We start from the raw sequence: 26,664 nt of genomic DNA, 5'->3' as shown, positions 1-26,664 counted from the left end.
TGCTGAGTTGGGTGCCCTCCAGCATGTCCCAGCCCTGGGAGCTGTGGCAAAGGTGAGGGCATTGGCACTGGTCTACATGGACTGGTTTGGGAGGCAAGGAGAATGGTGAGGACTGGGCTTGGGACTTCAGTCTGTCTTTCATCTTCTTCTTTGGAAGTGCAAATATGGGGAAATGTAAAAAGGATGGATTTTATTTTTTTTGCAAAGCATGTTTAGTTTACCAGGGAGGAGAAAGGAGGAGGGTTCTGCTCTCTGCCAGCCTTCAGGACATTTGGACAACTGCTCTTATTGCAGTGCTGGGTGTCCCTTCCAACAGAGTCATCAGAGCTGGCTGCAGTGACACCACCAATCAGTGGAGAGAGGGCAGTGTGGGCAGTGCTGAGGGGCTGAACGGCTTCTGGGTCCCTTCCTTAGCCTCTCTTCCTAATTTACCCTTTTCTGTAACTTTTTAACCAACATGTTGCAACACCATCCATCAAAGCATCTTCTCAAGTGGAGACTGAAATGATTTAATCACCCAGTCCCTACACCAAGGCTGGTGGCACACCTGAGTCACTCTCCATGAGCCTGGTCCCTCACCTGAGTCGCTCTCCATGTCCCCTGTGTGGGTGCTGGCAGTCATGACTCAGGGAGGGTGGCATCTGTGGCACCAGCACACAGCAGTCTGGGGTCTGCAAGACCATCTGTATCGTACTTTTTTCTCTGGGTAATCATTTTACAGCGTTTTAGAAATATGAGTGAACCAAACCAAATCAGCAGTCCCTTGGGAGACACAGAAGAGATTTATTTGTCTCCTTTCCTCCTCCCCTTATGAAAGGAAACTGGAGCACAGACACTCTACTGTGGCAGAGCCAGTAATGCAATCTGCTGGGCTGGATACCCTGTGTTTTATGTAATTTTCTGTACAAGTATGAAATGAATATAAGGGATGTAAAATATACTGGTTTGATCTGGAAGCATTTTGCTGAGGGCTAATGGTTATATAAACCAAAGTGTAATAGAGAATCAAGCTAAAATCTTTTGAGAACAGCATTATAGGGACTGGAAAGCTGGGATTTTGAATTAATCTGAGTGTGGATTTTATTTTTTCTATTCTTAGTCCTGACTTTGCTTTCGCATGTTCATTTCTGGGAGATGAGAGGTTTGCTGCATCGGCCTTGGGCTGTTTTATAGCTTACTGTGAGTGAAGAAATGCTGCTTGAAAAGCTTTGGTTTGATGTCAGAGCCCTGAACTTGCATTTATTCCCAAACTTCTGCTCTAACTCACCTCTTGGTTCTGTTTGCACAGTTCAGGAAGGCCCTGAATACTGACAGCACGTTGCCTGTGTTGTCTTCCACGTGTGGTTCATGTCAGACCACGCAGTCTCTTGCAATTTCTTTTGGATGCTGTCTGTGAAGTCAGAAAAAGGATTTATTTGTGCATAAACCATTCATAAACTGACCCAGCATAGCATGAAAGTCATGCTACAACAGCAGATTGTTGTTATTTATATTTTAGATAAATATATATACAAATATATAATATATATATTATATATATATTTATATAAACGTTATATATATTATGTGTTTGTTTGTATGCATTGCAGCAGGGTTGGTTTATTGGTAAAAGAAAGGTGTGAAGCCTCCTGGCAGCAGCACAGGGAGAGGATCCAGCAGCCCCGACTTGTCTTTAATACTGAATGACCAGAAACCTCAGGAAAGGTGCTTTTAATGTTTCCTTCCTTCATTTCTCCGGATGTAAGAGGGGGATGCGAGTTTCTTGGGCTGTTATGAAGTTGTCAGTGTACTCACAAAATCCCACCAACATGTGTAGCATCACTTGCCACCTGCACTGCCAGTGATTTCCCATCTCAGCCCTGGGGTTTTGATCCTACTGAGGGGCTTGGTGGAGTTGGGAGCCCCTTCTTGTAGAGAATGGGGTAGAGATATCCTTCTCTGAAGGGGTGCAGCTCCCTTCCCCTTCTGCTGTGGGACCTTCAGGTTTAATACACAGTGGATATGCTCTATGGGTATATGAAGAACACCCTACATGTCCCTGTAACTGAGCACTTAGTTCACTCAAATGCATTCATCTCTGTTATGGGTGGTGGCAGCTATTCAGCAGCATCGTGGATGGCAGGTTTGGATGATCCAAACCCAGGTGTCCCCGTGGTGATGTGGGCAGACACACCCTTTGCACTCAGCTGGGGCCAGCAAACCTCCACCAGCATCCTGCTGCCTGGTGACAGGGGGCTGGGAAGCTTTCAGGGCCGTGAGCAGTTAATGCTGCGTTGGGTTTCCAAGGGTTCCTTGAAAGATGAGCTCTGCAGCCTCCCCCCTTTCCTCCCCGGGAACAGGAGGTGACCATCTGGTAGCGGTTTAGGGAAAGTCCGCGCTCTCAAACGGTGCCATTGTACTGTGGGAAATAACGGGGCACCCGCCTGCCCCCGTCCCATAAGGCTCTTATGTGTCAGAAAACCCAAGGAGAGCTTTCCGTGCTTAAGCAAGCAAGCAAATGTAACCCCTGGGTTACAGAGACCACGTGAGGGGCAGAGGATGTTTAATGGGAAGCAGTTGGGCGCTGCGGCTGCGGCAGAGCCGGAGGCTCCAGTTGGGAAGCAGGTCCCGGAGGAGTCAGCATCTCTTGTTGTTTATTTTGGTCTCCTCCTGAGCTCTGTGCATAGAGGTTTCCTTGTATAAAGCATCCCCTGCACTGTTACTGGGATATTCTGTTTAAAAAAAGGAAAGAAAGAAGGAGCAGATGTTCCAGATGTTTCCTCATTGACTCCCCTAGGGTACCCAGAGCCAGGCTGCAGAGCGGGATGAGCCGTGGTGGCAGCATGCTGTGTACTCCAGTGATGGCCACCAGGAGATGTGGAGCCCTTGGGCAAAAGCCAGAGCCCTTCATGGGCAACCTTGGCTTGGCCAGGACCCCCAAGGAGGGACTCACCTTCTGGGAGAGCAGCGTGTAAATGGGAGTCCCCAGCCACAGCCCTTGCTTGTGACTTCGCTGGAAGGATCTCGACTGTAGTATGAGCTACTGGGATTTGAACCAGACCTCTGCCCTCTCATCCCAATTTACAAGATCCCTAAAGAGCGTTTTTAACTGATGGCGTGTGACCTGCTGGTGCCTGGCCATGGGGTGACCGGGAGGACACAGTGACCACACTGTGCAGCCATCCCCAGCACTGCTGCATGAAAGAGAAACAAATGTTTTGGTCGTTCTCAGGCCCTGTGCTTGCTGGGGGAGTGTTTGAGCCAGGGATGAAGGCACACATTTCTTGCCCCAAAGTGCCTGTCTGGACCATGTTTGGGTCAAGACTGGGGGATTTTGGGAGCAGGTGCCGTTGTGCACAGCCAGCAGAGCCAGCGCCTCCCTCACCCAACAGGATTAACAGTGGTATTTTTAGAGCTGGCCCTGCAGAGCAGGGCCATGGCTGCACAGTGCTGAGCACAACTTCAGGACTTGAGAGGTTTGCAAGGTCTGGTCCTGAAAGGGACACCACAGTGAGCAGAACCCAGCCCAGACATGAGGGTGGTGGGCAGAGGCTGGCAGTGGCAGACGTTGCACCTGGTAAGAATCTCTTGAAAATCTCATTTTAGGGGATTTTGGGCTTTCTCTGCTGTGTGAGGGGAGCCACTGCCTTCAACAATGAGTCAGAGATACCAGAGTTGGTCTGGAATCAGTTAAAAGGAAGTGTGTGCCGATGGTTGTGCTGTTCTGGGCCCCGTGGGCACGCACTTCCAGAGGAAGAGAAGGAAGGGTGATACTCGTCACCTCCACTGCTTTCCCTGCCAGCTGCCTCTGACACGAACCAGCAGATCAGATGCTGCTGGTGGGGCTGGGGAAGCCCTGCTAGCACCAAAAATCCCCTGGAAAATATGATAGTGGGGATAACCCTCCAGCGTGGCCAGCCCGGACCCTGCTTGGGGCAGGGACAGCTTGGCCCAGGCTGTCAGGGATATAGGGACCCACAGGGACCTGGAACCTGAGTCATGACTGCTGGTGTGAGCCCCATCACCACAGGGGTGGGAATGAGGTGAGGGACCCTCAGCACTGCCTTGCCTTCAGCTCCTGTTGTGAGGAATGTGGGCTTCCTGCAGGAAGTCCGGGAGGAGGGTCATCTGGAGCAGAGGCTGTTTACTTTCCTTTCCTGGCTCTGGGCAGGACGGGTTATTTATAAGTTTTTTCTCTCTTTTTGAGAGTTGTTTTGCTTCCTGAGGTCCATCCCTCTTCTCTTGCAAGGAGGAGAGAGGTGATGCAGAGCATGGGAGCTACAGCCATGCTTGGTCCCTCCCACTGTTGCTGAAGGTGACATTCCTGAGGATCATGTTTATGGCAGTGGGGCTCTGTCTCACAGGTGGAAACACAAACCCTGTTGCTCTCAGTCCTTTTCCTTTTTTGTGCCTGGGGTGTTGGACCTTCTCCAGACCACACTCAGTTCAGGGCAGTGGCCAAATGTGCCAGCAGGACAAGCTGGGCACTGAAATCCTTGTGTAACCAGAGGCATGAGATGGATACCCTAAAGAGAGCCAAGGGTGGGAAAGCTCTCAGGTTGTCCCCAGGCAAGTCAGTGACAGTCCTGGGGAGGGAATGCCACTGGGACCTGGGAGTCTTCATGATTATGTTGTCAGAAACTGCTGAGCCGTTTCTAACCCTTCTTGGGGTGGCAGTTCCTTTCCCAGCCCTTCAGTACCCCCTTATTGCCCATTGGGACTGCAGTGCTGCCATGGGAGGTGTTATCTGGATGGCTCAGGTCTCCTGCAGCTGTAATCATGGTTTTGCAGCTCTCCCTTAGGCTTTTTGAACCCCTTTGTGTCTAGGCTTTGACCTTTTTCTCTTTTCTGCAACAGGGCCCAGAAAGACCTGGAAAAAAGCCATTTTTGGGTGTTTTATTCAGTCCAGCCCTTCGATAAGGGAAAGGGCTGGCTGTGCTCCAGAAAGACCACACTGTGACATTGGGCAGGTTTACCATGGGCTTGGGGCAGTTTGAGGGGTTTGAAGACAAAAGAAAGGGCCACATGGGTCAGTATTGCCATTGAGTGACCTGCCATTTGTTTAGGAAGTGGCAGTGGAGCTCAGAGAAGTGGAGATGGTGGACATGGTTCATGAAATGAACCCTGGAAGTCAGCAGGGCTGTTTGTATCCAAAGATCATTATTGGGTCAAAAAGAAATCCCTAAACCACTTGGTACTGAGGGATCTCCGAGGCAATGTCCATTAAGGAAAAGTGCTTGCCAGTGTTTCTTTTGCTGTCGAGTTCCTTGAGAGCATTTACTCTCAAACTGTTGCTCAGGACACATCTGTCAGGAGGTTATTGGGCTGCTTGTTGAAAGGAGTAGATGGAGACTGAGCTGGCTGGCTGGAGGAATTGTGAGCAGTTTTTAGAGCCTGACATGGACAGAACTGTGATCCCATCTGTCAGAGAGCTGGCAGCCCCTGGCTGGGCCATGTCCTCTGCTGCTCTTGCCCACCCAGCTTTGCTCAAGGCTGGGAAAGGCTCCCCGTCGGGTCGTCCCTTCCGCTCTCTTTGTTTTCCTGCAGAATGCAAACTGGGCTTGGCCGGTGCATTGTTTTAAACTTGGGATTTTTGGGGAAAAAAAATAGCTAAAATGTTAGTTTCTGGATTAAGTGTGTGATGGAGAAGGCAAACTATAGCAAAGCCTGTGTTGGAGAGCCAAAGCTCCAGCTCAGTGTTGGAGACCTGAGAGTTTAAACACATTGAAAAAGCTCTGAAATGTGTGACCTTTTTTGGATTAATTATTCTGGGGGTGCTGAGAACTGAGACTTGGACACAGACCTGCAAAGAACAAGCTGTACCAAGCACTGACAGCAGGGCAGGGACTGCTGCAGAGAGCATCTCACCTCTGCAAGCGGGTGGTGACATGGCTGGGAGAGCTCTGTGGAAGTCGAAAAACAGAGCAGATAAATTGGAGAAAAAGCATCTTTAGTTTTCTTCACTGCCTCCCTCCCTCCTTCCACCCATGTGTGAATATTTCTGAGATGCAGGATAGACCATTTTATGGTGCCCTTCATGGGACCCTTCCTGGGCTTTAGATGGTGGAAGACGTGTGTTGTGCTTTGTGCTTTCCTCTCTCCGTAGCCATAAAGCAGCAGTGATGCTGTTGCCATCAGGTTAACACTGAGGTTAAATCACTCTGTGCATCCCTCCCTGTCCATGCCAGCTGGGACCCCCATTCCAGACACCTATTGCTTCCCAGCAGTTCCCTTGCCAGGGTCTGAACCACAACAGGGGACACGGTGTGTGTGTGTGTGCCTGCCCATGTCTGTCCCTGAGCACAGAGAGGCTTTTGCTGGGTCACTAACACACAGCACCCTGAGGAGGCTCTTTGTCTGGGGCTCTCAGTCCCGGGCTCTGCAGTGCCCATCCAGGCTGGTTTTGCAGCCTGACATTCGTACTGAGCGGTTTTTGGTTTCCCATAAGAAAGGGAAAGCAGCCCAAAGCTGTATCCTCGCACTGTAACCCCTGTGAGCCCCCTCGTTGTGTGGCTCATCTGACACCATCTCCTTTGGGACTCCCTGTGCTGCTGCCAGGGGATGTGACCATGGCTGTCCCCAGCCCCTGCTGCCAGGACAGGGGTGGCTGTATCTGCCTGGTGTCAGCAGCTGTGCTCACAGAGCAGAGCTGGGGTGATGTCCCCCCTCGTCCTGCTGGCTGGTCCCAGCTGGGACAGATGGCTCCTCTCCAGAGAACGGATGTGTCCGAGGGATGGAGGGTACCCACGTCCCCAGGCCCTGCCTCAGGGAGGGTCAGAGCAGAGATGCTTCCTGCGTGGTGGCTCTGCTCCAGCTCCACCCCAGGGATGGGTGGACATTGGGATGAGGGAAGGCTGTGCTCCAGTCTCTCCCCCAGATTGTGGCGTCCTGGGGCATCTCAAGGCCAGGTTTTTAGAGGCTAAATCTCACTGTTACTCTCCTTTTGACGTAGAGCATGAGTGGACTTGTTAACAATGCTTATGCTGGTCATTAGCAATGTGCCTGTTATCATGCCAAGGCTGTCAGCACACTGGCTCAGCCTCACCTCATGGAGGCTCCTTTGGGACCCCAGGGCTGTGCCTCATCCTGCCCTGATCCTGTGCCTGCCTGGGTGCTGTGGGGCACAGGGGGTACTTGCAGCCTGTGGTGTTTGGATGGAGGTCCAGCAGTGGTTCTCTGCATTCCCTCCCTTCCTGTGGAGTTCAGCCTTTTGTTTCCATCTGGTTGGGTCCTGTGTGGAGCAGGGGTCTGATGGGCCCAGTTGACCCCTTGTATTGGGATATCACATCCATGTACTCAAAGCACTTCAGTCTTTGGCTCATGTAGTCTCTAGGTTTGATTTTAGGGATATGAGCTTCTGTGGCTGCCACCTTTGGTTTTCTTGCTGCATTTATATGCATTTGATGTTCTTCTGGGATTGTTTTCCTGGTCCCAGCTTGGATTTTGCTGGCAGTGGGAAGTCTGTGTTTACCTGTGCATCTTTTGGATGTGAGAAGGAAAGGGAGGCACTGAGAGCTGGATTTCTGGCTGCCCCCAAATCCAGTGCTCTGCTCAGCTCTGCCACACTATAATGGGACACTCTGCTCCCCTCTGAGCATTTGTGGGGCGTGAGTGGGATGGAGGGGAGTGTGGGGATGCTTTCTGCTCTGGGGTTGAATTTCCTGGCTCTGGTTCCAGTGTTGTTACTGGGTTTGTAACTTGTCTGGAGAGGCAGAGTGTGGCACTCAGTACCCAACAGCTTAAATGTATTGTGAACCCTTAGATGAAGGAACAGAAGTGGAGTTATAAGACTTGCACAGTGTCTGTAAGCATCTCTGGAGGTGCTCAGGTGGATGGTAACTAAATTCTGAACTCCCTTTCATGTTTTTCAGCTCTGAAAAGATCTTTTGAGGTCGAGGAGGTAGATCAGTCTTCGAATTCCTCCACTCCACAAAGACGGGCCCCGAACACCCTCCTCAGGTCCACCGTGTCCAGCTCCACGCAGAAGTTTCAGGAACTCGGCGCCAGGAATTCGGAGCCATCCGCCCGACATGCAGAACCCACAGTCCAAAGATCACCCAAGCCCCCTCTGAGGAGGGTGGAGCTCTCTGGACCCAAACTGCCCGAGCCAGTGTCCAGAAGAACAGAAATCTCCATTGACATCTCATCCAAGCAGGTGGAGAACTCCACCTCAGGGTTGTCAAGGTTTGGCCTCAAACGAGCAGATGTGCTGGGTCACAAACCCCCCGAGCCCACCCCAAGGAGGACTGAGATCACCCTCGGCAAGCCCCAGGAGCCGGGTCTCCGGAGGGTGGAGGCGCCGGCATCCAAGATCCCGGAGATGCCGCAGCGAAGAGCTGAGGCAGCCAGCGCTCCCGTGCCTGACACGGCCACCAAGCGCGTGGAAATCCAGGTAGCAAAGGCTGCTGAGGTCTCAGCCCCACCAGCACGGCAGGTGGAGAGCTCGGAGCCTCCCCTGCCCACCCAGCCTCCCCAGGCAGAGCCAAAACCGCAGCCGGTGCTGATGGAGAGCCCACCAAAGAGAGAAGAAGGTGAGTAGAGCTCTGGGTGGCTGCTGGGGTGAGACCCTGGCTGGTGCCTGCCTCAGGTCCCCATGCAGAGGTGCCAAGCACTGTGTGCTGCTCCCTCAGCTCTGGTGGTGACGCCTTTCGAGGCTGCTCTTGGATCTGTGCTCTGATGTGTCTACATGCATGGCTGTTACCCTGGGGTTTATCCTGGCTGAAAGAGCTGTCAGTTTGAATAAGAAATGCTATCCAGCCTATGAGGAAAGAGAAGAGAAAATGCTGAAAGCTCGTGTGCTTGCAGAAGAAGACAGTTCTGCCAGCTCAGGCCCTGTGTGCAGACCCACCCACCCGCACAGCATCCTGGAAAGGCTCTGGGGTGCAGGAGGGGCGGGGGCTGTGGCAGCGTTGTTGGGATAGCTGGTTGTTTACTGTTGTTGCTTATGGTTGTGGGGCAGAAACCGCCTCTTCATTAGCAGGAGTCAGGGTTTTATTGACCTTGGAGCCAAAGTCTAATAACATCATGGACCAGAGCCACTGTTAAACTGGAGCCCTGGCTTATATTAGCTCTATCTTGTTTTCAATTAATCCCTTATTAAAGCCATCTTCCCTCCCCCGCCAGCTGTCATTTATTCTCCCGAATGTTTTGGAGTTGTTTTTTAACTCTTCTGACCTGTTAATTATTTTTCCATTATCCATCACCCACGAGCTCTCTCCTGTGAGGGGTGCAAGGCACCACCTCCCCTCCCCACCCTGTGCATTTCCCCAGGGGCTGTGGGATGATGTGGCCCCTCCCAGGACCTGGGCGGTCTGTGCCTGGCCCCAGAGCTGGACCATGTGCCCTTATCTCACCCCACCATGGGATGGTCCCCTGTCCTGCTCCATCCCTTCTCCCTGGGTGCAGCCCTGCAGTCAGAGGGCAGTACAGGATCTGTGGAGAGGCCAAGTTTTGGTGTGTGCATGGTCTGAAATCAAATCAGGAGTCAGCAGCGGAGCTGATACCAAACCCACAGGACTCAAGTGGGTTTCTCTCACTGTGTGTGGCTTAGGCGTGGCTTTTTCTGAGCTGGGTTTTAAAGGGTGCGTCAACATCTCCAGCAGGTTACAGGTTAGTCCATCTCCAGCTGGGCGTGGCTGGGCTCTAAACCCCAGCCCCAGGACAGGGTTTGGCTGAGCCTCCCTTTTTTGTCCCCAGCTGCCAGGTTTGTGGTGCCCAGGAGGTCCATCTTCTCCCATGGGTGGGTGCTCAGCCTTGTCCTAATGGATCTGGCCTGTTCTGAGCTTCCCAGGCTGTGAACTGAGGATGATTGGGCACTTTAAGAGCAGAAGACCATCTAAAGCTGGTGAATCTTCCAGCTGCCCTGGGCAGGGGGAGAGGGAGAACAGCTGCTGGGATGAGTGTTACCCATGAGCCCAGCTGTCTGGAGTCTGCCTCACAGCATGAGCCAGCCTTGGTGCTGGTACAAAAGGGCTTTCAGTCCAAATGTCTCCAAAAGTCACAGAATCACAGAATGGTTTGGCTTGGCAGGGACCTTAGAGATCATCTAGTGTCAACTCCGCTGCCATGAAGAGCCAGGAGACGAAAGTTATAGGGGTTGTGAGAGCTCTGTCTTCTTTTCCCTCTGTGTCACCATGAAGCCCCAGACCAGAGTCACTGCCAGAACAATTGTCCCCTTCCTTATCATCTCCACCTCCTCCACTGCCATCACTTGAGGTTGCCTGGGTTTGCTCTCACACAGGACCCCATTTTGGGGTGCTCCTCCCATTCACCACCCTGAGGTGATGCTGGGTGGGTGGATGGCATCTCTCCTTGTCACTGGTGTAAGCACGTAGACAGATTTGGGGAGGCTGCACAGGGACCCTCTGGATGTCCCATGGATGGGTGCAGACCTGTTGCCAATGCTCACCAGCTGCACTGCAGCTCTGGCCCCACCACATCCCCCAAAGTGAGAATGCTGGCTCTCTGATGTCTGCAGCAGAGACAACACATGGCAAGTCCCAGGGTTTGGGTCACCCAAGAGGTGCTCCTGTGGCACTGGACACCCCTCAGTCCTGTTGCTTGGTGGCTGTACCATGCAAACAGCTGAGCAGGGGATGCAGGCAGCTGCCTCCAGCTGCCCTCACTGCTGTGCTGGGGCTTTCCTTCCCCAGCTGTCAGGCTCAGCTGCCTTGCCCTTAACCCCTTGTCCCACTGCTGAAGGTATGCAGGAGAGCATGTTGTGCAGGAAGAGGCTGGCTGGAGGAGAAGAGCAGTCACAGAGAGCTTGGCAGTTCAGAACAAACCACAAAGGAAAGGAGTAATTATAGCCCTGAACTTCGTTAAGGCAGGTGTGGCTGCTGGTGTGGGCTGAGCCTGCTCTGGAACTGTGGTTCCCAAGGTGGGAGGAGGGCAAGAAATACTGTTCCCCATCCCGGTTCTCCCTCTCTGAGTCACTGTGCTCTCCTGCACTCCCAGGGGAGCACTGGCTTCGCTTCTGCTGGTGTAACGTTGAGTTGGGCCACTGGTGACAGGGAGGTGGGACATGGTACCCATCAGAGTGAGATGTCCCACTGCACCAGCATCCTGGGCAAAGCTGGACTTCGTGTCTCTGAGGTGGCTGGTGCTCCCAGCTGGGACAAGGAAAGGTGATGGGATGACCAGGAGGTGTGGATTGCTGTAGCTGGAGTTGTCCAGAGAAATCTGAGCTGGGCTGTGCAGTGGGTGTAGGCAAGGGCAGAAAGAGGCACAAACAACTGAAAAGAGACGTAACAAGGTGAGGGGAAGGGCTGTTTCTGAACCTGCAGCCTCGGGCACTGTGGGAGGCTGCCTTTGGTGTGTAGGACTTACCAGATCTTGATATCCAAATACGACTGCCTGTGGGTGGTGGTGACCTCTGCAGAGCTCCTGCCGTGGGCAGTGGTTCCCTCCCAGTCCCCGGGCACTGGCCCAGGATGGAGCTGACAGATGAGGATGTTCCTCTCCTGCGCTGGCAGGGCAGGTCTGAGCAGGGCGTGTGGTGCCTGCACCAGTGTGGCAGGAGCTGGTTCCTCCCTGGAAGGAGAAGAACAGGGAATCATTGTGGGAGCAGCAGTACTTCATCCAGAGACATCTGCCAGCCCTTCATAAAGGGGAGATCTTGAGGGATCCTCGTGAGCTGGATGAGGGAGAGGCAAACCCTCAGGAAGAGCCACGTTTAGTCTATCATGGCTTATCCTCCCACATCCTCCTGCCCCAGCATCCCCTTCCACTGGTGCCCCCTGTCACTGATGCTGATGTTGTGTGGCTTCTGTTGCTCCTCATGTCTTGCAGCCTGGTGCTGGTTGGGTTTGGACAGGGGGGAAGGCACTGTTGGTCCCAGAAAGGTTAATGTTTTCCCTTTTGGTTTAACAGTCTGTCTCGGCTCCTCCCACAATCGAACCTGTTTGTGTTTGAGGTGAAGGCTCGGTTCTGGCATCTCAGGTGATGGAAATCCTAGATGAGAAGTGAAAGTTGTTTTGGTCTGGTGATCCTTTTTATCTCCACCCATGCTGCTGTGGTTGCCCAGGCCCTGAGGACAGCACACAGCCAGCAAGGCAGGCTCTGCCCCCCAGCACTGCTGCCTGCCTCTGCCCAGTGGTCCTTTGTGGGTGCTCTGGAGCTTGAATAGATAGATCAGGGCAGATACAGTGAATAACAGGAACGTTCAATTAAAGCAGGGACATGACCTTCCTCTGCCATAGCCATGGGATGTGCAGAACAGTCTGAACCATCTCTGAGCTTTCAGCTTTGTTGGAGTCTTTGTCCCATCACTGCCTGATGCTGCACTTTGGAACAGCTACACGAGGTGCCAGGTGCCTCTGAAAAGGCAGTAGGGCCCCCCTTCCTATTTTTGCTGCAGAACAAGCAGGGTGATATCATGAAGCAATTCAGCTGTTACACTCTTTTTTTCCAGCTTGAACCCTTATGGAAAGAACTCCCTTAGAGTTGAGCTAAAATTAAAGCAATAAAAAGTACTTTAAAAAAAAAAAAAAGAGAGAAACTGATATCTACTGAGATCCTTGTGTAAACCAGAGGCCTGTTGCTCTGTGCTAGGAAACTGTGGTGGGGTATGCAGCCCAGAGCCCCCCCCAGCCTCGAGCCTCCATCCTACATGGACACCCAACAAACCCTGGGATGACTTTTCTTCTGTACTGTCCTGCAAGGGTGACACTGAGTGTGGATCTGTTGTGCTGGAGCTGGGGTTAGAGGAATTTGGACAGCTATGAACACAGTGAGAAGCTTCCCGGGATGAAGAGCCCAGGGCTGAGTGGAGATGCAGTGAGTCACCATTTCCAGCTCCCAGAGCTGCACTGCTCTTTAACTGTACAAAGAGATTAAAGCTGTAGGGAAATGTTTCCTTAAAACCAGCTGACAGATTTGGGCTAGATTACTGGTAGTCTTTTTTTGTTCTTGTTATTATTTTTAATGGGAAAGTGCCTGCAGCCCGAGATGCCAAATGGAGGGGCTGAGTGGGAACGCGGAGTCCCAGTTTTTGAACTCAGGTGCCAAAAATGAGATAATCTGGAAAAATCCAGACCTGCAGCGCCAGTGACTTGGAAGGAAGGAGTGGGAGCATGTGTGGGGGAGATGATCATGTCCCATCAAGGAGGCTCTGCCTGATCCAGGACGGCACGTGCGTGGCCTCCTGCCTGCACGGGGAGAGGGCGGGCCGGGCTCTGCCTGCTCCCCCCTCCCACTGTGTACTCTGTCCCTGGCTGTGCAGGGAGCACCCTCATTTTGGGGTGTATTCTGGGCACTGATGATGCCAGGAAGGAGGCCAGGTGATGTGGTTGTGATGGTACTTGTGCTGCACACCTTTGCTTCCCAGGAATGTTGTTCCCAAACTCATTATGTTCATCTCCGGTCACGTTGGCATCCACGCGTCCCCTGCTTTGTGTGGGCACGGTTTATGTGGATCCTGTCATGGTCCCACATGGATGCTCCACCCTGGGCAGTGAGCCTGCCCGCCCCCAGGCTCCAGTGCAGCCAGCCAGGAGAATTGGTTTGCCTTGTTGGAAGTCCCTGAGGGCCCAAAAGAAAAGCAGTGATCTCCCCAGTGGAGCTTCATTATGCAAAGGAACAGTTTCCCATAGGAAACATTACGGTTCCCACTTCCCTTCCCTGCCACGCATCGTTTTAAGACCAGGAGAGGGTGAAGCTGTGGATGCTGCCCTGGGGATCCCGACATGAGAAGGATATGGAGCGGGTCCAGAGGAAGCCACAAAGATGCTCCAAGGGCTGGAGCACTTCTGCTCTGGATCCAGGCTGAGAGAGCTGGGAGTGTTCAGCCCAGAGGAGACCTGAGAGCCCTTTCCAGTGCCTAAAGGAGCTCCAAGAAAGCTGGAGAGGGACTGTGGACAAGGGTCTGGAGTGACAGGAGAGGGTGAATGGATTCCCACTGCCAGAGGGCAGGGTTAGATGGGATATTGAGAAGAAATTCTCCACTGTGCAGGCAATGAGGCCCTGGCACAGGTTGCACAGAGAAGCTGTGGCTGCCCCTGAAAGTTCCAAGGTCAGGTTGGAGCAACCTGGGCTAGTGGAAGGTGTCCCTGCCCATGGCAGGGGGTGGGACTGGGTGGTCCATAAGGTCCCTTCCAAACCAGTCTGTGATTCTTTGCTGAGCTGCAGAGTCATCCTGGCCATGGGCTTACTGACCTGGCAGGTGTCTGCCATAGCTGGGTTGGGTCTGTGGGTGAGGTCGGGGAATCCACGTCATCACCTCCTGAACCTCGCAGCAATATCTGCAGGTGACCGTGTCTCTGCAGAGGTCAAAGCCTCCTGTTCCAGGCAGAAGGTGACCAAGTGCATTGCATCTGCAGTGCTGGCTGTCTGCAGGCTCACAGGGTCTGTGCTCAAGGTGGGGTGAGAGCCCAGTGCAGCCTCTGGACCCTCTGGCTTTGCCCCTCTGTGCCAGCAAACCAGGGCAGCCCCTGGGCAGAGGTGCCTTTGCTGGCTGAGAAACAGGGGTGAGTGTTCCCGCCTGCTGTGGGATTTGTGTTCGTCTAAGTGGTGCTGAAAGGCGGCGGGAGATACAGCCCTGGCTGAGGGTGCTGTGTAGGAACCAGACCCAAGAGTTTCTTTGTTTATCTTGTGGTATTTGCATGTCTGGAGCCCATGGCAGTCGTGCTGGGGAACATGCTCCCCACCCATCTTTGGCATCTCCAGGATTTCTCACATTTAGGTTAATCATCCCAGAGGCTGATAAGGCAAATAAAATCCGTTATCTTGACCAAGATAAAACAAAGAGTTTGCTTTGATCTCCCTCAGTAAGGCCTGGCTGCTCATTTTGTGACTGCTCTGCTGTCTGCCGGGGGAGGGAAGCGATGGCAATGGTGATGAACCTTCTGTAATTAAGAAATCAGATTCTTTTAAGCTATTTCTAGACCTCTCTCCCTGCCTGAGATGTTTCTGTTGGCCATCAGTTGAAGGGACACCATAGGCTGGGTGCAGTGCCAGCTCCATAAACTGTGTCAGAGGAACTGAATTGAGATTATAGAGAGATAACTTTGTTTTGAGAAGATCAAACATTGTTGTGAGCAAAAAAGATAAGTTGACAGCAAGCCAGTTGTGTTCTTGACTCCTCCAGCAAACAAACAGACACAGAGACACTTTTGCATTGTCCAAGATGCCGTGATGAAGCTGAAGTGAACGTGGCTATAAATGGAAAAAGCAGCTGGTCTTGGATTGCAGCCTGTGCTCAGACTTCTTTGGGTCCAATTTTTCTGACATCTGTTACAGGTTTTAAAGGAGGGATGTGGGGAGAGAGCTGCTTTCCTTTGGGTTGGTTACATTTGGGTTACTTTTCTCATTGCTCTTCAGAATGGGTCTCTGCACAAAAGCTCCCTGGATTTCCTTAGGGTCACACTCATCAATATTTCACCCTCCTGAGTGGTTTTGGTTTGTTTTGGCACGAAGATAGCACTGGACATACTGAGAGCCAAAGCTGCACCGAAGAGTCTGGTCCAAAACATTTTGCAAACAACAAAACTTTGCTGATGTTTATGCATTTATGGAAAGCAAATAATTTTAGAACAGCCATCTAAGGTTACTGTGCCAGCCCAGGAGTTGACAGCGTGAGGATTTTGGGTTGCTTGGCTTGTGTTGCAGTTTCTTCTGTGAGGAAGCAGTGGGTTGGCTTTTGCATAGAGAAGGCAATTTGTACAATGTGAATGAAGAATGGCTGAAACAAAGCAGCTTACAACACCTTGAAGTTCAAAGGTTGATGGTGGCCTAGCAAACATGAGCATAACCTTGGACTTATGTTTAGCTTTTCAACCCTTGAGATGGTGTCCAGGTTTCATCTGAGCTGGGTGGTCCCACCAGCCCCTGGGTGTTCTCTGAGTTCTGCAGAGGCTTGCTGTGGTGCAGCTTTAGCGTGGTTCCTGACTTATGTTTCTAAGGGTACAAAATTATTTAGTGGGAGCTGAGCACCTCCTTTTGTCTCTCTGTGAATTCAGCCTTCGTCCATCTACGAGCAAGACTTTTGCAGGGAATACTCCCAGTGGATCCCTTGCACATGGCTTCATCCATGCGTGGCATTCACCCTGTCTTGCCTGAGATGTCTGCACTTGAGCTAATCATCTGGATGTCTGCCTCAAGCTGGTGTGAACTGTGTCCTCAAAGGGTTTATTTCTCTCTGCTGAATGTAAAGAGAGCCTGTGGGACTGGTTTGCTGGAGATGTCTCCGTTTGCGTGAGAAAAACTTGACCCTCCTGTATAATTTCCAGAATCAGAGATGGAGGTGAAAAGGGACCTTGCAGCAGAACAGAACTGTGCCAGGCACTGACCCCTTGTTATCAACAGTGCTTGACAGCCCCCCAGCAAACCTGCTCCCCTTGGGTCATGTTGTTTTATCGCTATGGACAATTATTTATTTAAGTTCCTGGGTCAGACTGTCTTTGATGCTTATTGAGAGTACTTTAACTTTTTATGATGGTTCTGCCTTCTCCCCTTTCCTCTCCTTTTGCTGCACATGGACTAGGACAGACATTCCTTCCTTCTTTCAAAAAAAAGCTCAGTTTGGGAAGATCAGAGAAAGAAGATTAGATGGGAATCCAAAAGGATGTGGTTCCTAGGAGGAGAGGGCGGTGATAAAAGTTAATGACACATAAGCTCTTGTAAGGAGCTTTCTCAGTTACAGCTGTGTGGTAGCTCACAAGTCTTAAATTGTTTTCAACTCCAGCATGAGTGCACCTGGGGTGTATTTCATGTGGGATAGGTAGATCTGGAGGGACATCACAGGAATTGCCCTACCCAGTTGGGCTGGAGCCCCTGCCTGTGTTTTCTTCCCCTGTGTGTTTTGATTCTGGATGGGACTTTATGTTTACTCTGCATGTTTACTCATTTTTGTTTGCTGTGATCTGGGAGGCTGTGCTGCTTTCTACTGATGCACCACAGTGGCTGTGTGATCTGAACCCTCCTCTGCATCTCTGGTTCATGGAAGTGAGTCCCTGGTTACTGTCCCTGAAGCTGCAAATGTGCAGCTCATGCTCCATCACATGTAAGATGCCCTGAGGGCATTCACTGGCAACTCCTATCTCTAGTGGAAATAAGTTCGTGGACCAAAAGCCAGAGAAACGCTGAGAAGCTGGCAAAAATTTGTATGGCAGGAGAGCCTGGTTGTGTTCCTGCCTTTGCTGTCCACTTGTACACTGTCCTGGAGGAATCCCGGTACCCACTCCACTTTCTCCTTTTGTAACAGGGAGCTGGTGAACGTGGCTAGATGCCTGGATTTTGGTCCTTGTGTTGGGTCCCTTCTTCATCCAGGTTCAGCTGGTGATAAGGAAATTGCTGGACTTGGTCACAGAGGTGCAGTGGGATCGTGCAGGGTGAGGGAAGCTGCTCTGCCCAGGTCACTGCAGTGACTCTACAAACAGAGAGGTCCTCATCTGTCCAGGAGAAAAGGGAGGGTATCAGATGCTTTTTGTATCAAAGCCTTCTCCACTCTGCCCTGCTTTCCCTAGATTTGAAAGACCCATAGTTTGGAGAGGAAAAGAGGATTTGGAAGGCAAACTTTGGATGTGTCCCGGGGAGCAGATATGGGATGGATGTTGTCTCCTGACTGGAGGCTGCTGGCACTGAGGGAGGCAGAGCAGGCACTGGTGGGGTGTTTGGATGCTCTTTGCCTCATGTCCTCTTCCCCTGCTTCCATCTGGTGCAGATAGGATGGAGAATGGAGATTACCTTGGAGTTGTCCAGATATGTCCTGGGAAAAAGGAGTAGATGTGAGCAGCTTTTCTGATAAAACATAATTGTTTAGACAAACTCTGGCTGAACTTGCTTCCTCCTGCATCCCAGCAGGCAGATAAATGGGGTGGAAGTGGGAGGCCGAGTTCACAGGCTGCTGAGGCCCTCCCTGGGGTCACACCACCCCTGAGATCCCCTGTCCACCCATTTTGGTGGCCTTGAAGAAGACAAGAGGACGCAGTTGAGTACTGAGGATGATGCTCTGGCTTTAGGCAGCTCAGTGCTCTGAGATGTGGCGAGACCTTGATAATGTAGTGGCGTGAGTGGTCCTGGTGGGCAGCAGCAAATCCATCCTGGTGCATCTGCAGAGGTTGGAATTTGGTTGCATGTTGCTGTGTGGGATGCAGGAGGTGAATTTGCTCCAGCCCAGTTCTCTCCAAACCTGGCAGTCCTGGGCATTGAGTGGCTGGGCAAAGCTGTGCCCCTGAGAGAGATTCCTGGAAATGATGGGACAATCAGGATTTAGAGGGGATGTGGCCACTGGAGTGATGTTGCCATGCCCTGCGTGGCTCCTACTGAGGTCTCCAGGAATTGCTTTGTGGAGTCAGATAAAATCTGAGATCCTGCCATAACACTGATGTTCCTCCCACCATCCCTCAGGGAAATGGTCCTCCTTGCCCTACTTTGTGTAGTAAATAAAAGTTTATTTACAGCCCAGGAGTGCACGCCCTGAGGTTGGGAGGTGAAGGGTTCCTGCAGGGCCCTGGAGGAGCTCTGAGGTTTCCTCTCTGCTTTGTGGCTTTGGTTCCTGGGCAGAAAAGTCTTGGGAAGGAGCAGCTCTGTGGGTGGGAGCTTGGGGAAGCAGAGCCCTTTGCGTGGGCCTTGGGGCATGGCTTTGTTTCCCTGTAATAAGGTCACAAGTGTGTGTGTCACCTGGAGAAGAGCTGGGAGGAGAAAACCAGCGTGGGCTGGAGCAGCCAGGGACAGCAGCAGGGGTTGGGCTGCCCATCCATCTGTCTCCCCCCTTAGCCGAGGGTGATGTGAGGATGGGGCTGAGCTCCTCTGACCAGGGTCTGTGGGGTTTCCAGCTCTGCCCTGGCACTGCCCAAAATTGATCTGTGGAGCTTCAGGGAAAGAGCATTTGGCTTCTCCACCACTTGAACGAGTGGAAAGGGTCTCTTTGGGGTTATTTCAGCCCATGTGTGGGACAGATTGTATATAGGGCAGTCGTTTGAAGAGCGAGCAAACCAAAGCCATGACTTGGGCTCCAATGAAAGAGCAAAGCTGGGAAAGCTTCAAATCGTGGCTGCAGAGACAAGGGGCAACATGGCTGTGGCTTTCTGCTGGGGATCAGTGTTGTGTCCCCTGGGAGGGACACAGAGAACATTGTTTTGAGTTTCTGCTTTTCCTTCTCATTTTTTAAGACATGCAAAATTAATTGCTCTCTTTCATTGTCTGCAGCAATATTTGTTTTGCTGCTCTGTGGCGGCGGGGCCTGGATAGGTTTCACAAACTGAATTTTCCCTGGACAAGCCCCTCCTCTGATTTTGCACTTCCAGCTGCCAGGCTTGGTTTTAAAACAGCTTGCACCGAGGCTGAAAATATTTGAAGGGCAGAGCAATGCCTTGCAGGAAATGGCTTAAGCTTCCTGCTCCCAAGATGGTGTGAGTGTTAAAACAGAACTGGAGAAATATTAGACATCCTACATCCGGCCCGGCAGAGGAGGGTGACCCCAGGGTGATGGGATGGAAAGCTCAGCCCACCCCCCACTGCTGTCTGTGCCTGGCAGTTTCCAGCAGGATGAGGGGCCCCCCCAGTCTCTCATCCCCCCCACTTTGTAGCAGGGAGGGGGGAATAGGCAAATTGTTTCCTGCTCCTCAGGGCTTTGCTGTGTTTTAGTTTTGTGGGAATTGTGTGAGGAGAACTTGTTGAAGGTGCAGGGCAAAGTGTCAGCAGAGTGAGTTTACAGCAGAAAATGGGAGTTGGGAAAGCAGTGGTTCTGGTGAAGTGTTTCTATCAGTTTATCCACCACCTTCCAGCCTGAAGTAAAGGGTGATTGTCTAGGATGGATGGATCTGAGTTGGTCCCGGTTTGTTTGGGGCTGGAAGAAACTTTCTGCATCTGTCAGCAAAAAACACTTTGAGTTACTGACTTAATCAGAGGCAACTTAATTCTTCCAGCTCTGATGAATTCCCACTTGGTGCTGGCTGAGCACCATCTACCTGGCCAGGCAGGGAATAGCAGCTGGCTGTGTGTCCAGGATGGATGGAAAAGGGCGGAAGAGAAATGGGAGTGTGTGTGTGCAGGAGCCTGGGGAAGGGCCGGCAGTGAGAGGGGAGGGCAGCAGACCTGCGGGCAGGGTGGTCCTCACTGGAGCTCTCAGGTGGATGTCACGTCTTCAGATATAATTCAGCTGCCTGGGGGTTACTGCCCTGTCGTGGAAAACTTCTCCAAACCCCAGTTTGTTGGCTGGAGCGTGGAGATTTAGGTAGCTTTGTTCAGAATGTTATGTAAAAAATACCCGAGCCGTGTGTCTGGGGGTCTGCAGGTGCAGTGGAGGAATGAGATGGGGGCTGCAATGCTGTGGGCAGAACAAGCAGGGTACAGTTCAGAGCTTGGGCTGTTCTGAGCTCACTCCTGACTTCCTCCGACAGTCACTGAAAACCATAAAATTGCTCCTAATGGAGGAAAAATTACACCAATGCTGGGACCTGAGTCCCTCTGGGAGGCGTGTTCCGTCTCCAGGAACAGGAGCAGAGCATGTGGGTGCTCTTTGGGCGGGTGCACCATGAATGGAGCATTATGCTGTGCTCCAAACACCCTCCTCCCAGGCTTTCCGCCCTGACCCCTTCCTTTCCTGCGCTGTTCCATGTGGGATGGTGGGAGCCCAGGCAGCTCTGCAGGAGCGTGGATCCAGAGGGGTAAGTTCCATCCTCAGCAGGCAGGTCTGGGCATGGGGAGGTCAGGTTGCTGATGCCCACCTTTCCCCATGGCACATAACCCCCCTAAACCCTGTGAAGCGTGGCCCTTGGGGCTCGGGATTTGGCTGAGCTGTTTGTTTCCCCAGGTTTTTCCATGGGGCGCTTTTCCTGGGAAGGCTTTGACCGGCAAACTTGGGGGAGGGGAAGATGAGGCTGATTTGAATCCCAGAAGGAGTCACAGCTGGCTGAAAGCTGTGTCTGCAGCCCCCTAATCCCTCGGTGGTGCCCACTGCTCTCAGACTACAGGCTGGGGCTGGTGAAGCTGAGGGGGTGTGAGCCAGCCCTGGGGCTGCCATTGCAGGGTACTGGGGGCAGGAGAGGAGGGGTGGGCTGCACCAGGCTGCATGGGGACTGCAGGACTGGAGGGGAAGATACTGGGGCTGTTTGGGGGCAGAATTACAGTTATTTGACTTGGAGTCCTCCTCGTTTGCCTACGTGGCTGCCACACTGTGCAGGGTCCAGGGAGGTGGTCACACAGAACGGAGGGCAGGGGATGTACATAAAAAGGCTTTGCTGTCCCAAATGGTGCTGGGTTAAGGCTGCTTTCACCCTGTTCACCCCATCAGCTGGTGAAGCAGATACCCACGCAGCATCCTCGGGTCCCCAGGGCTTCGGATGGGCTGGGGGAACAGGGGGAATTCATTGGAAAAGGAAACATCCTTCCCCAGAAGTGTCCTGGAGCCCTTCAGACAGTTCAGCATCCTCAGCTTGTGCTGAGCAGCTGTGGTGGAAATGTGGGTGTGCAGGAAGGAGCGATGCCGCCGTGTAATCACTGCACGGTTGATTTATTTTTATTCTTCTTGCTGGCTGATCCTCGGCCTCCCGCTCCCAGCCCTTCCCTCCATGGGACTGCGGGCCAGTGCATCCCTGCACGGGAAGTGCCCTCCTTTCCCACCTTTCCCACGGTTCCTGTGGAGGGATGGGGAGCCCTGGGTCTGCAACAGTGGGAGTGGCACAGAAAAGTTTGGGAAGAGGTTTGGAAAGGGCTCACTGAAAGGCTCTGTGCAGGGCAGAGGGCAGCGCTCGCCTTGCTGGACCACAGGTCTGTAGAGGGGCAAAGTTTGTCTTAAATCTTTCTTAAAGCTCGTCTTAAATCTGAAATGAATAGACAGTTTGAGTTTTAACAAGACTCTGTGAGACTCTGAGGTCCTGCCTTGCCCTGATGTCGTGTGCACTGCTAAGGAAGGGGATGGATTGGGATGGGAAGGGCAGGGACATCCATCCCCATCAGATAGAGGGGGTCTGCACTGGACCTGCCTCCTTTTCCTAAAGATGAATCCAACACCCAGCCTTTGCCTCAAAAGGTTTCCTCATTGCTCTTCACCTAAAAAATAAATCTGCACCACAGCCTTTGTTTGAATGGTCCCAAGCTCTGGATCCAAGGCCTTGGAGCCCTCAGTAATGCTTTTTTTTTCAGGACCAAAAATGTGACTGATGCTTGATAGATCCCCAAGAGTACTTCCGGGGTTGTGGGGGGACCTGGGACATGCTTAAGTCAGCAGCACTCTCTGCTCTCAGCTTCAAGAGGGTGTCAGACATGAGAACTGTATCCTGCAGAACTGAAAACCTCAAACCTCACTGGGTCCCGTGACCTTTAAGAGGCTCTGAGCGTCACAGAGCAAAGCTTCTGCCTTTATCTGCAGATCACAGCCTGGGCAGGAGGCTCTGAGCAGCAGTTGGGGGGTGATGGGGCTGATCTGGTTTCTCTGAGTTGGTGTGTGGGAGGCAACAAGGCTGTTCTGGTTCCATGGGGTGATGGGGCTCAGCTTGGTCTCCACTCTGTGCTGGCCATGCTGCGATGTGGGTGTAGGAGATGGAGACAAGGCTGGAAGGACCCTTGGTGTCCTGCAGGTTTGGGTTCAGGAGAGTTGCTCTGAATACATCTCATGGCAGCATCTCCTGCCACTGGACTGGAGAGTATGACCTGCTGTTACAGCGTTAGTTCTGTGGCTGCTGTGGTGATGGGGACCTGGGTGCACATGCTGAGTGCTTCATTCCCCACGTGGTATGATTGTGGTGCAGGTCTGCCCCTAAGCATCTCTCAAATACGGATTCTGTTCTGCAGTCTCTTAGGGACCATTACAACCTAATTGGAATTAGGTGCCCAAATACCATTTAGGATGTATGTCTTGGCTCTTCTGTGTCTCTGAACACAGCACTGCCCAACTACACTGATGCTGAAAGAGCATCAAACCCTAAAATGTGCTCTGTCATGGGGAGTGGGATGATGGGAGCAGCTGGGGTGAGGGAGGAAGAGGCAGGATGTCCCTCTAATACCTCCTGGGTATGAGGGGAGGAGCTTGGAAATACTAGCACAGCTTCTTTCATGTCGTGATGGAGCCCCTGGCAGGCAGACATCACGTTACAGCTTAGCATGACTGATTCAGTAGCTGATTTGCTGTAAACACCTTCTGTATTCAGTAGAATGGTGTTTCTCCAAAGAGCAGGTCAGGACATCACAGCTCCAGGTCTGCCACCCCACCTTTCCTATTTCTCTGACAATTAGGCACCTTGAATCCATCCAGCTCCTCATTTAAACTCCTCCTTGAGCTACAGGATGTCCTGTGAGATTACTGAGTGCTTTAATGAGGGGCTTTCTAAACTTGGCAGAGGCTGAGCAGACCCCAGAAGGCTCCCGTGCTGGGGGAAGAGTCTGTTGCCAAGTCGTAGGAGGAATTCCCACGTTCCTGTTCCTTCCTGCTGGCTGCCAAACGCTTGTCCTGTCCACAAAAGCTGATGTATTTGGTAGGATTTAACCTTTGCTGAAAGAAGTGAATAACAGAGATCTTTTACTTTTGCTTTCAGGGTGTAAATTCACAAGTCAGCGATGGTTTTGTGTGCACAACACAATTCTGTGGTGGGAAAAAATGAAGGAGAGACAGAGAGAGACTTTGCTTGCGTGAAGTCCTTTATAGCTGTAGCTGGGAGCCTGCAGGGAAATTACCATTCCTTCCCGCCCTGATGAACCCCCAAATCAGGCTTTAGGTGCCAACCAGACCCTGTCATTTCAGTAGAAGCACAAAGGCAGCCCCGTGGGATGTGGAATGTGGGGTTTCTCACGCCCAGAGTCGCTGCAGGTCCTGCCCAGACAGATGGACACAGTCCCAGGTTTTCCCTGTCAGCAGCAAGCATGTCTATGGAGTTTCAGGGAGGGGAAATGCTCTTTTTCATTGCTTCTTTTAAAGCCTACAACAGAAGACACAGAGCACTTTTTTTTTCTGCCCTGGACTCCAGAACTTTCTGTTCTCCACTTGGTGTCCTGTGGTACAAGCCCTGGTGATTGCCACCAGTCATGTAATCAGCAGCACCCAGGGCTATTAAAGTGATGTGTGAACCACAGCCTGGCCACCTCTATGTGGGGATAACCTGGTTTGGGAAAGCTCCCAAACCTGGGCAAAGAAAAGAGAAAACCAGCAGGTCCAGGTACTGCCTAAATTCAGTTTTCAAGGAATCAGCCTTGGCCTATGTTTGAGATCAGCAGGAAGGAACCATGCACAGAGAAGAGAGGTCTCTGAAATCTCATAGTGGCCATCACGCAGTTCTACCATGCTGAAGGTACTCCAGCAGATTCCCTCCTTATCTGGACCCCTCAGTATTTGCTGGTTGAATCCCTCTGTGGTTGCAGAGCTGCACTGAGATCCAGAGAGACTTTGCTGCTCAGTGGCTGCTTGGGACAGTGAGGTGCTCCCCATCCTGGAGAAAGTGTTGAGTTGTGTCACGCTGGAGAGGGACAGGACTCTGGTCTCAGCTCCACTTGCCATGAGCTGATGCCCCCATCACTCTGCACCCAGCAGTGAGCCAGAAGTGGCCCTGATCAAGGTCAGCTGTCCAACAGGGCAGTGCGTGGCCTCCAGAAAGCTGGAATGACTCCATCTCCAGCACAATAGGATTTGGTTCTAATTAAATGGACACCCATGTAGGTGACCCCAGGCACTCCTCCCCATAGGGGCGGAGAGAAGCTGCTGATGGAGTGAGGCACTCGGTTAGGGGGGTTGCTGTGGAATGGACTTGCGATGGGACCCTGGGGAAGCAGCATGGAGAGGTCCAACCTTACCAGTGTTTGCTGTTCCTGTGCCAGCAATTCCTTCCTGGAACTAAAGCTCCAGGGAATCAGCAGAGGCAGGAGTATGGAGCATGTGGAAATCAGATTTAGTGGGCTTGTGGCTTGCTAAAGATCAGGAATTGGAGTAAGTGCCCCCAAAATGACAAGGTGTTGGTTATCAAGCGCAGCCCATGGTATTGCAACTGGCCCAGGGGTTACGACCAGTGCCATAACCCCACAGGCTTCTCTTTTCTTGCATATCTGTGTAAATCTCTCCTCTGCCATTAGTGCCTGCCCTCAACACTCCCCGAAAATTGCCCTGAAATTCCATCTTGGTGCAATTTAGGATACGCTCCAGCCTGCCCCGAGAACATCTGGTATCTGTGCATCGGGTGATATTAATCACAGCGTGAGCGCAGCCAAGTGTTAAACGGCAGAGCCCTCCCACCTCCCCCCTGCAAACGAAGGTTGTTTCCATGTTCCAGCAATAAAATGAACCTAACATTCCCGGGCAGGCGGTGTTCTGGCAGGAACAACGTCTGTGTGGATGGAAGAGGATGAAGAACCTAGAACCATGTGGTCCTAGGACTTTCTGAAATCCCTGCGGTGTTTGAAGCTATTTTCTAGCCCTCCTCATTTTCTGAATCCACAGCTATTCCTGCTGCATCTGCAACTGCTCCCTCTCCCCCGGAATTTTGTGCTGAGGCCTTGTTGTTTTGGGTGTAAATGCTGCTCCCTGTTTCCAGGAAAGTAAACACCCCTCCCTCGCCCTGCTTTGCTGTGCAGATATCAAAGTGCTTCGCAAAGGAGGGGAAATGTTGTTTCTGTTTTGCTGACGGAGGAGAGGAGTTGCAGAGGCTGCTGAGAAATCCATGGGAATCTGCTCACTCGGAGGGTGCTTGTGGTTTTGCTTCAGGACACTTAGTGGCTTCCTTTAGAGTTGGGCAACGAGCAGACAGGACTGGCACAAGGGATATTTCTGCTCCCCTTTTTCTTGGGTGACCACATGCCAGACAGCAAGCAAACCCCCACTGGCACTGCGCTGTTTGCATTGCCCCCAAAGGAGAGCCTGGCTCAGATTTACCCCCAAGTCCCCCACTTTGTGGCTGAGCTTTTTATTTAAAAAAAAAAAAAATACAACCAACAAAACCAACAAAAAACTGTGTTTTGAGCACACTTGGCGCCTCAACCACCGAGGCTGCTGAGCTTTCAAGGGAGGGCAGCCCCAGCACTGCTGCCTGGGAGGGGCGGGGGGGGGTGAGAACTCTTGTGTGGTGCCTTTGATGTTGGAGGTTTTTTACCCGCGTTACCCAGGGAGAAACTGGAGTGCTTTTCATGTCTGGTGGTGAGGGAGGCAGAGAGCCAGGAGGGATCTGCTTTTGTGAGACCTTTTCGAGGAGAATTGAGCAAAACTTTTCAGAAGCTGAGGGGGAGACTCGCTGGGGAGGCAGCTGAAATAGGTGCTGAAGCATCCTTGGCTCTCACAGGCACTGGGCAGCGTGCATTGTCCTTCTCATCATCCTTGGCTGAGTAAGTCTCTCTGCTTGAGATCTCCCCAGCCCTGAGGAATAAAAAGCTGTGGCAAGGGCTGTGCTGGGGCCTCCACAGCCGTGCCAGTGGGGAGTGGTGGAGTGGGCAAGCTGGAGCGTGGCCATGCAATGAGTACATGGGGGTTTAAAGGGTAAGGAGAGGAAAAATAGAGCAATGGCTTAGCAGGGGGGAAAATACCAGGGACATAATGCAGGCACAGTCACAGCAGAGTGATTTGTCAGGGCCTGTGCTAAGGGAGGAGGCAGAGCCGGCTCTGCCACCCGCTCGGGCTCGCTGTGGAGTTTTGTTGTGTGGGGCTGAGCCTCAGCCACCAGGGTTGGAACTGGCAGAGGCAGAGGGGAGTCACAGCAGTCTGGGGACAGGTCCTGGGGGTGAAACGGGGTGGCAGCAACCCTGACACAATCCAGGCAGTGAGGGTTCCCTGGG

At 52.3% G+C, this 26,664-nt stretch overlaps 1 protein-coding gene across 3 annotated transcripts in view; it reads left to right on the top strand.

Moving 5' to 3' along the window:
• The window catches only part of SEPTIN9 (septin 9), a 134,297-nt gene that overhangs the window by 70,341 nt on the left and 37,292 nt on the right, over nt 1-26,664 (top strand). For all 3 annotated transcript variants that reach the window (XM_050319166.1, XM_050319168.1, XM_050319167.1), the window contains one exon: nt 7,851-8,510. In XM_050319166.1, the coding sequence (XP_050175123.1) occupies nt 7,851-8,510 (660 nt within the window). The remainder of the gene's footprint in view (nt 1-7,850; nt 8,511-26,664) is intronic.

Source organism: Myiozetetes cayanensis, unplaced genomic scaffold (assembly GCF_022539395.1).
Source record: "Myiozetetes cayanensis isolate MyiCay16 unplaced genomic scaffold, myiCay2020 scf22, whole genome shotgun sequence".
Classification (NCBI taxonomy): domain Eukaryota; kingdom Metazoa; phylum Chordata; class Aves; order Passeriformes; family Tyrannidae; genus Myiozetetes; species Myiozetetes cayanensis.
The sequence above is the reverse complement of the archived record's forward strand: the minus strand, read 5'-3'. Positions and strand labels throughout refer to the sequence as shown.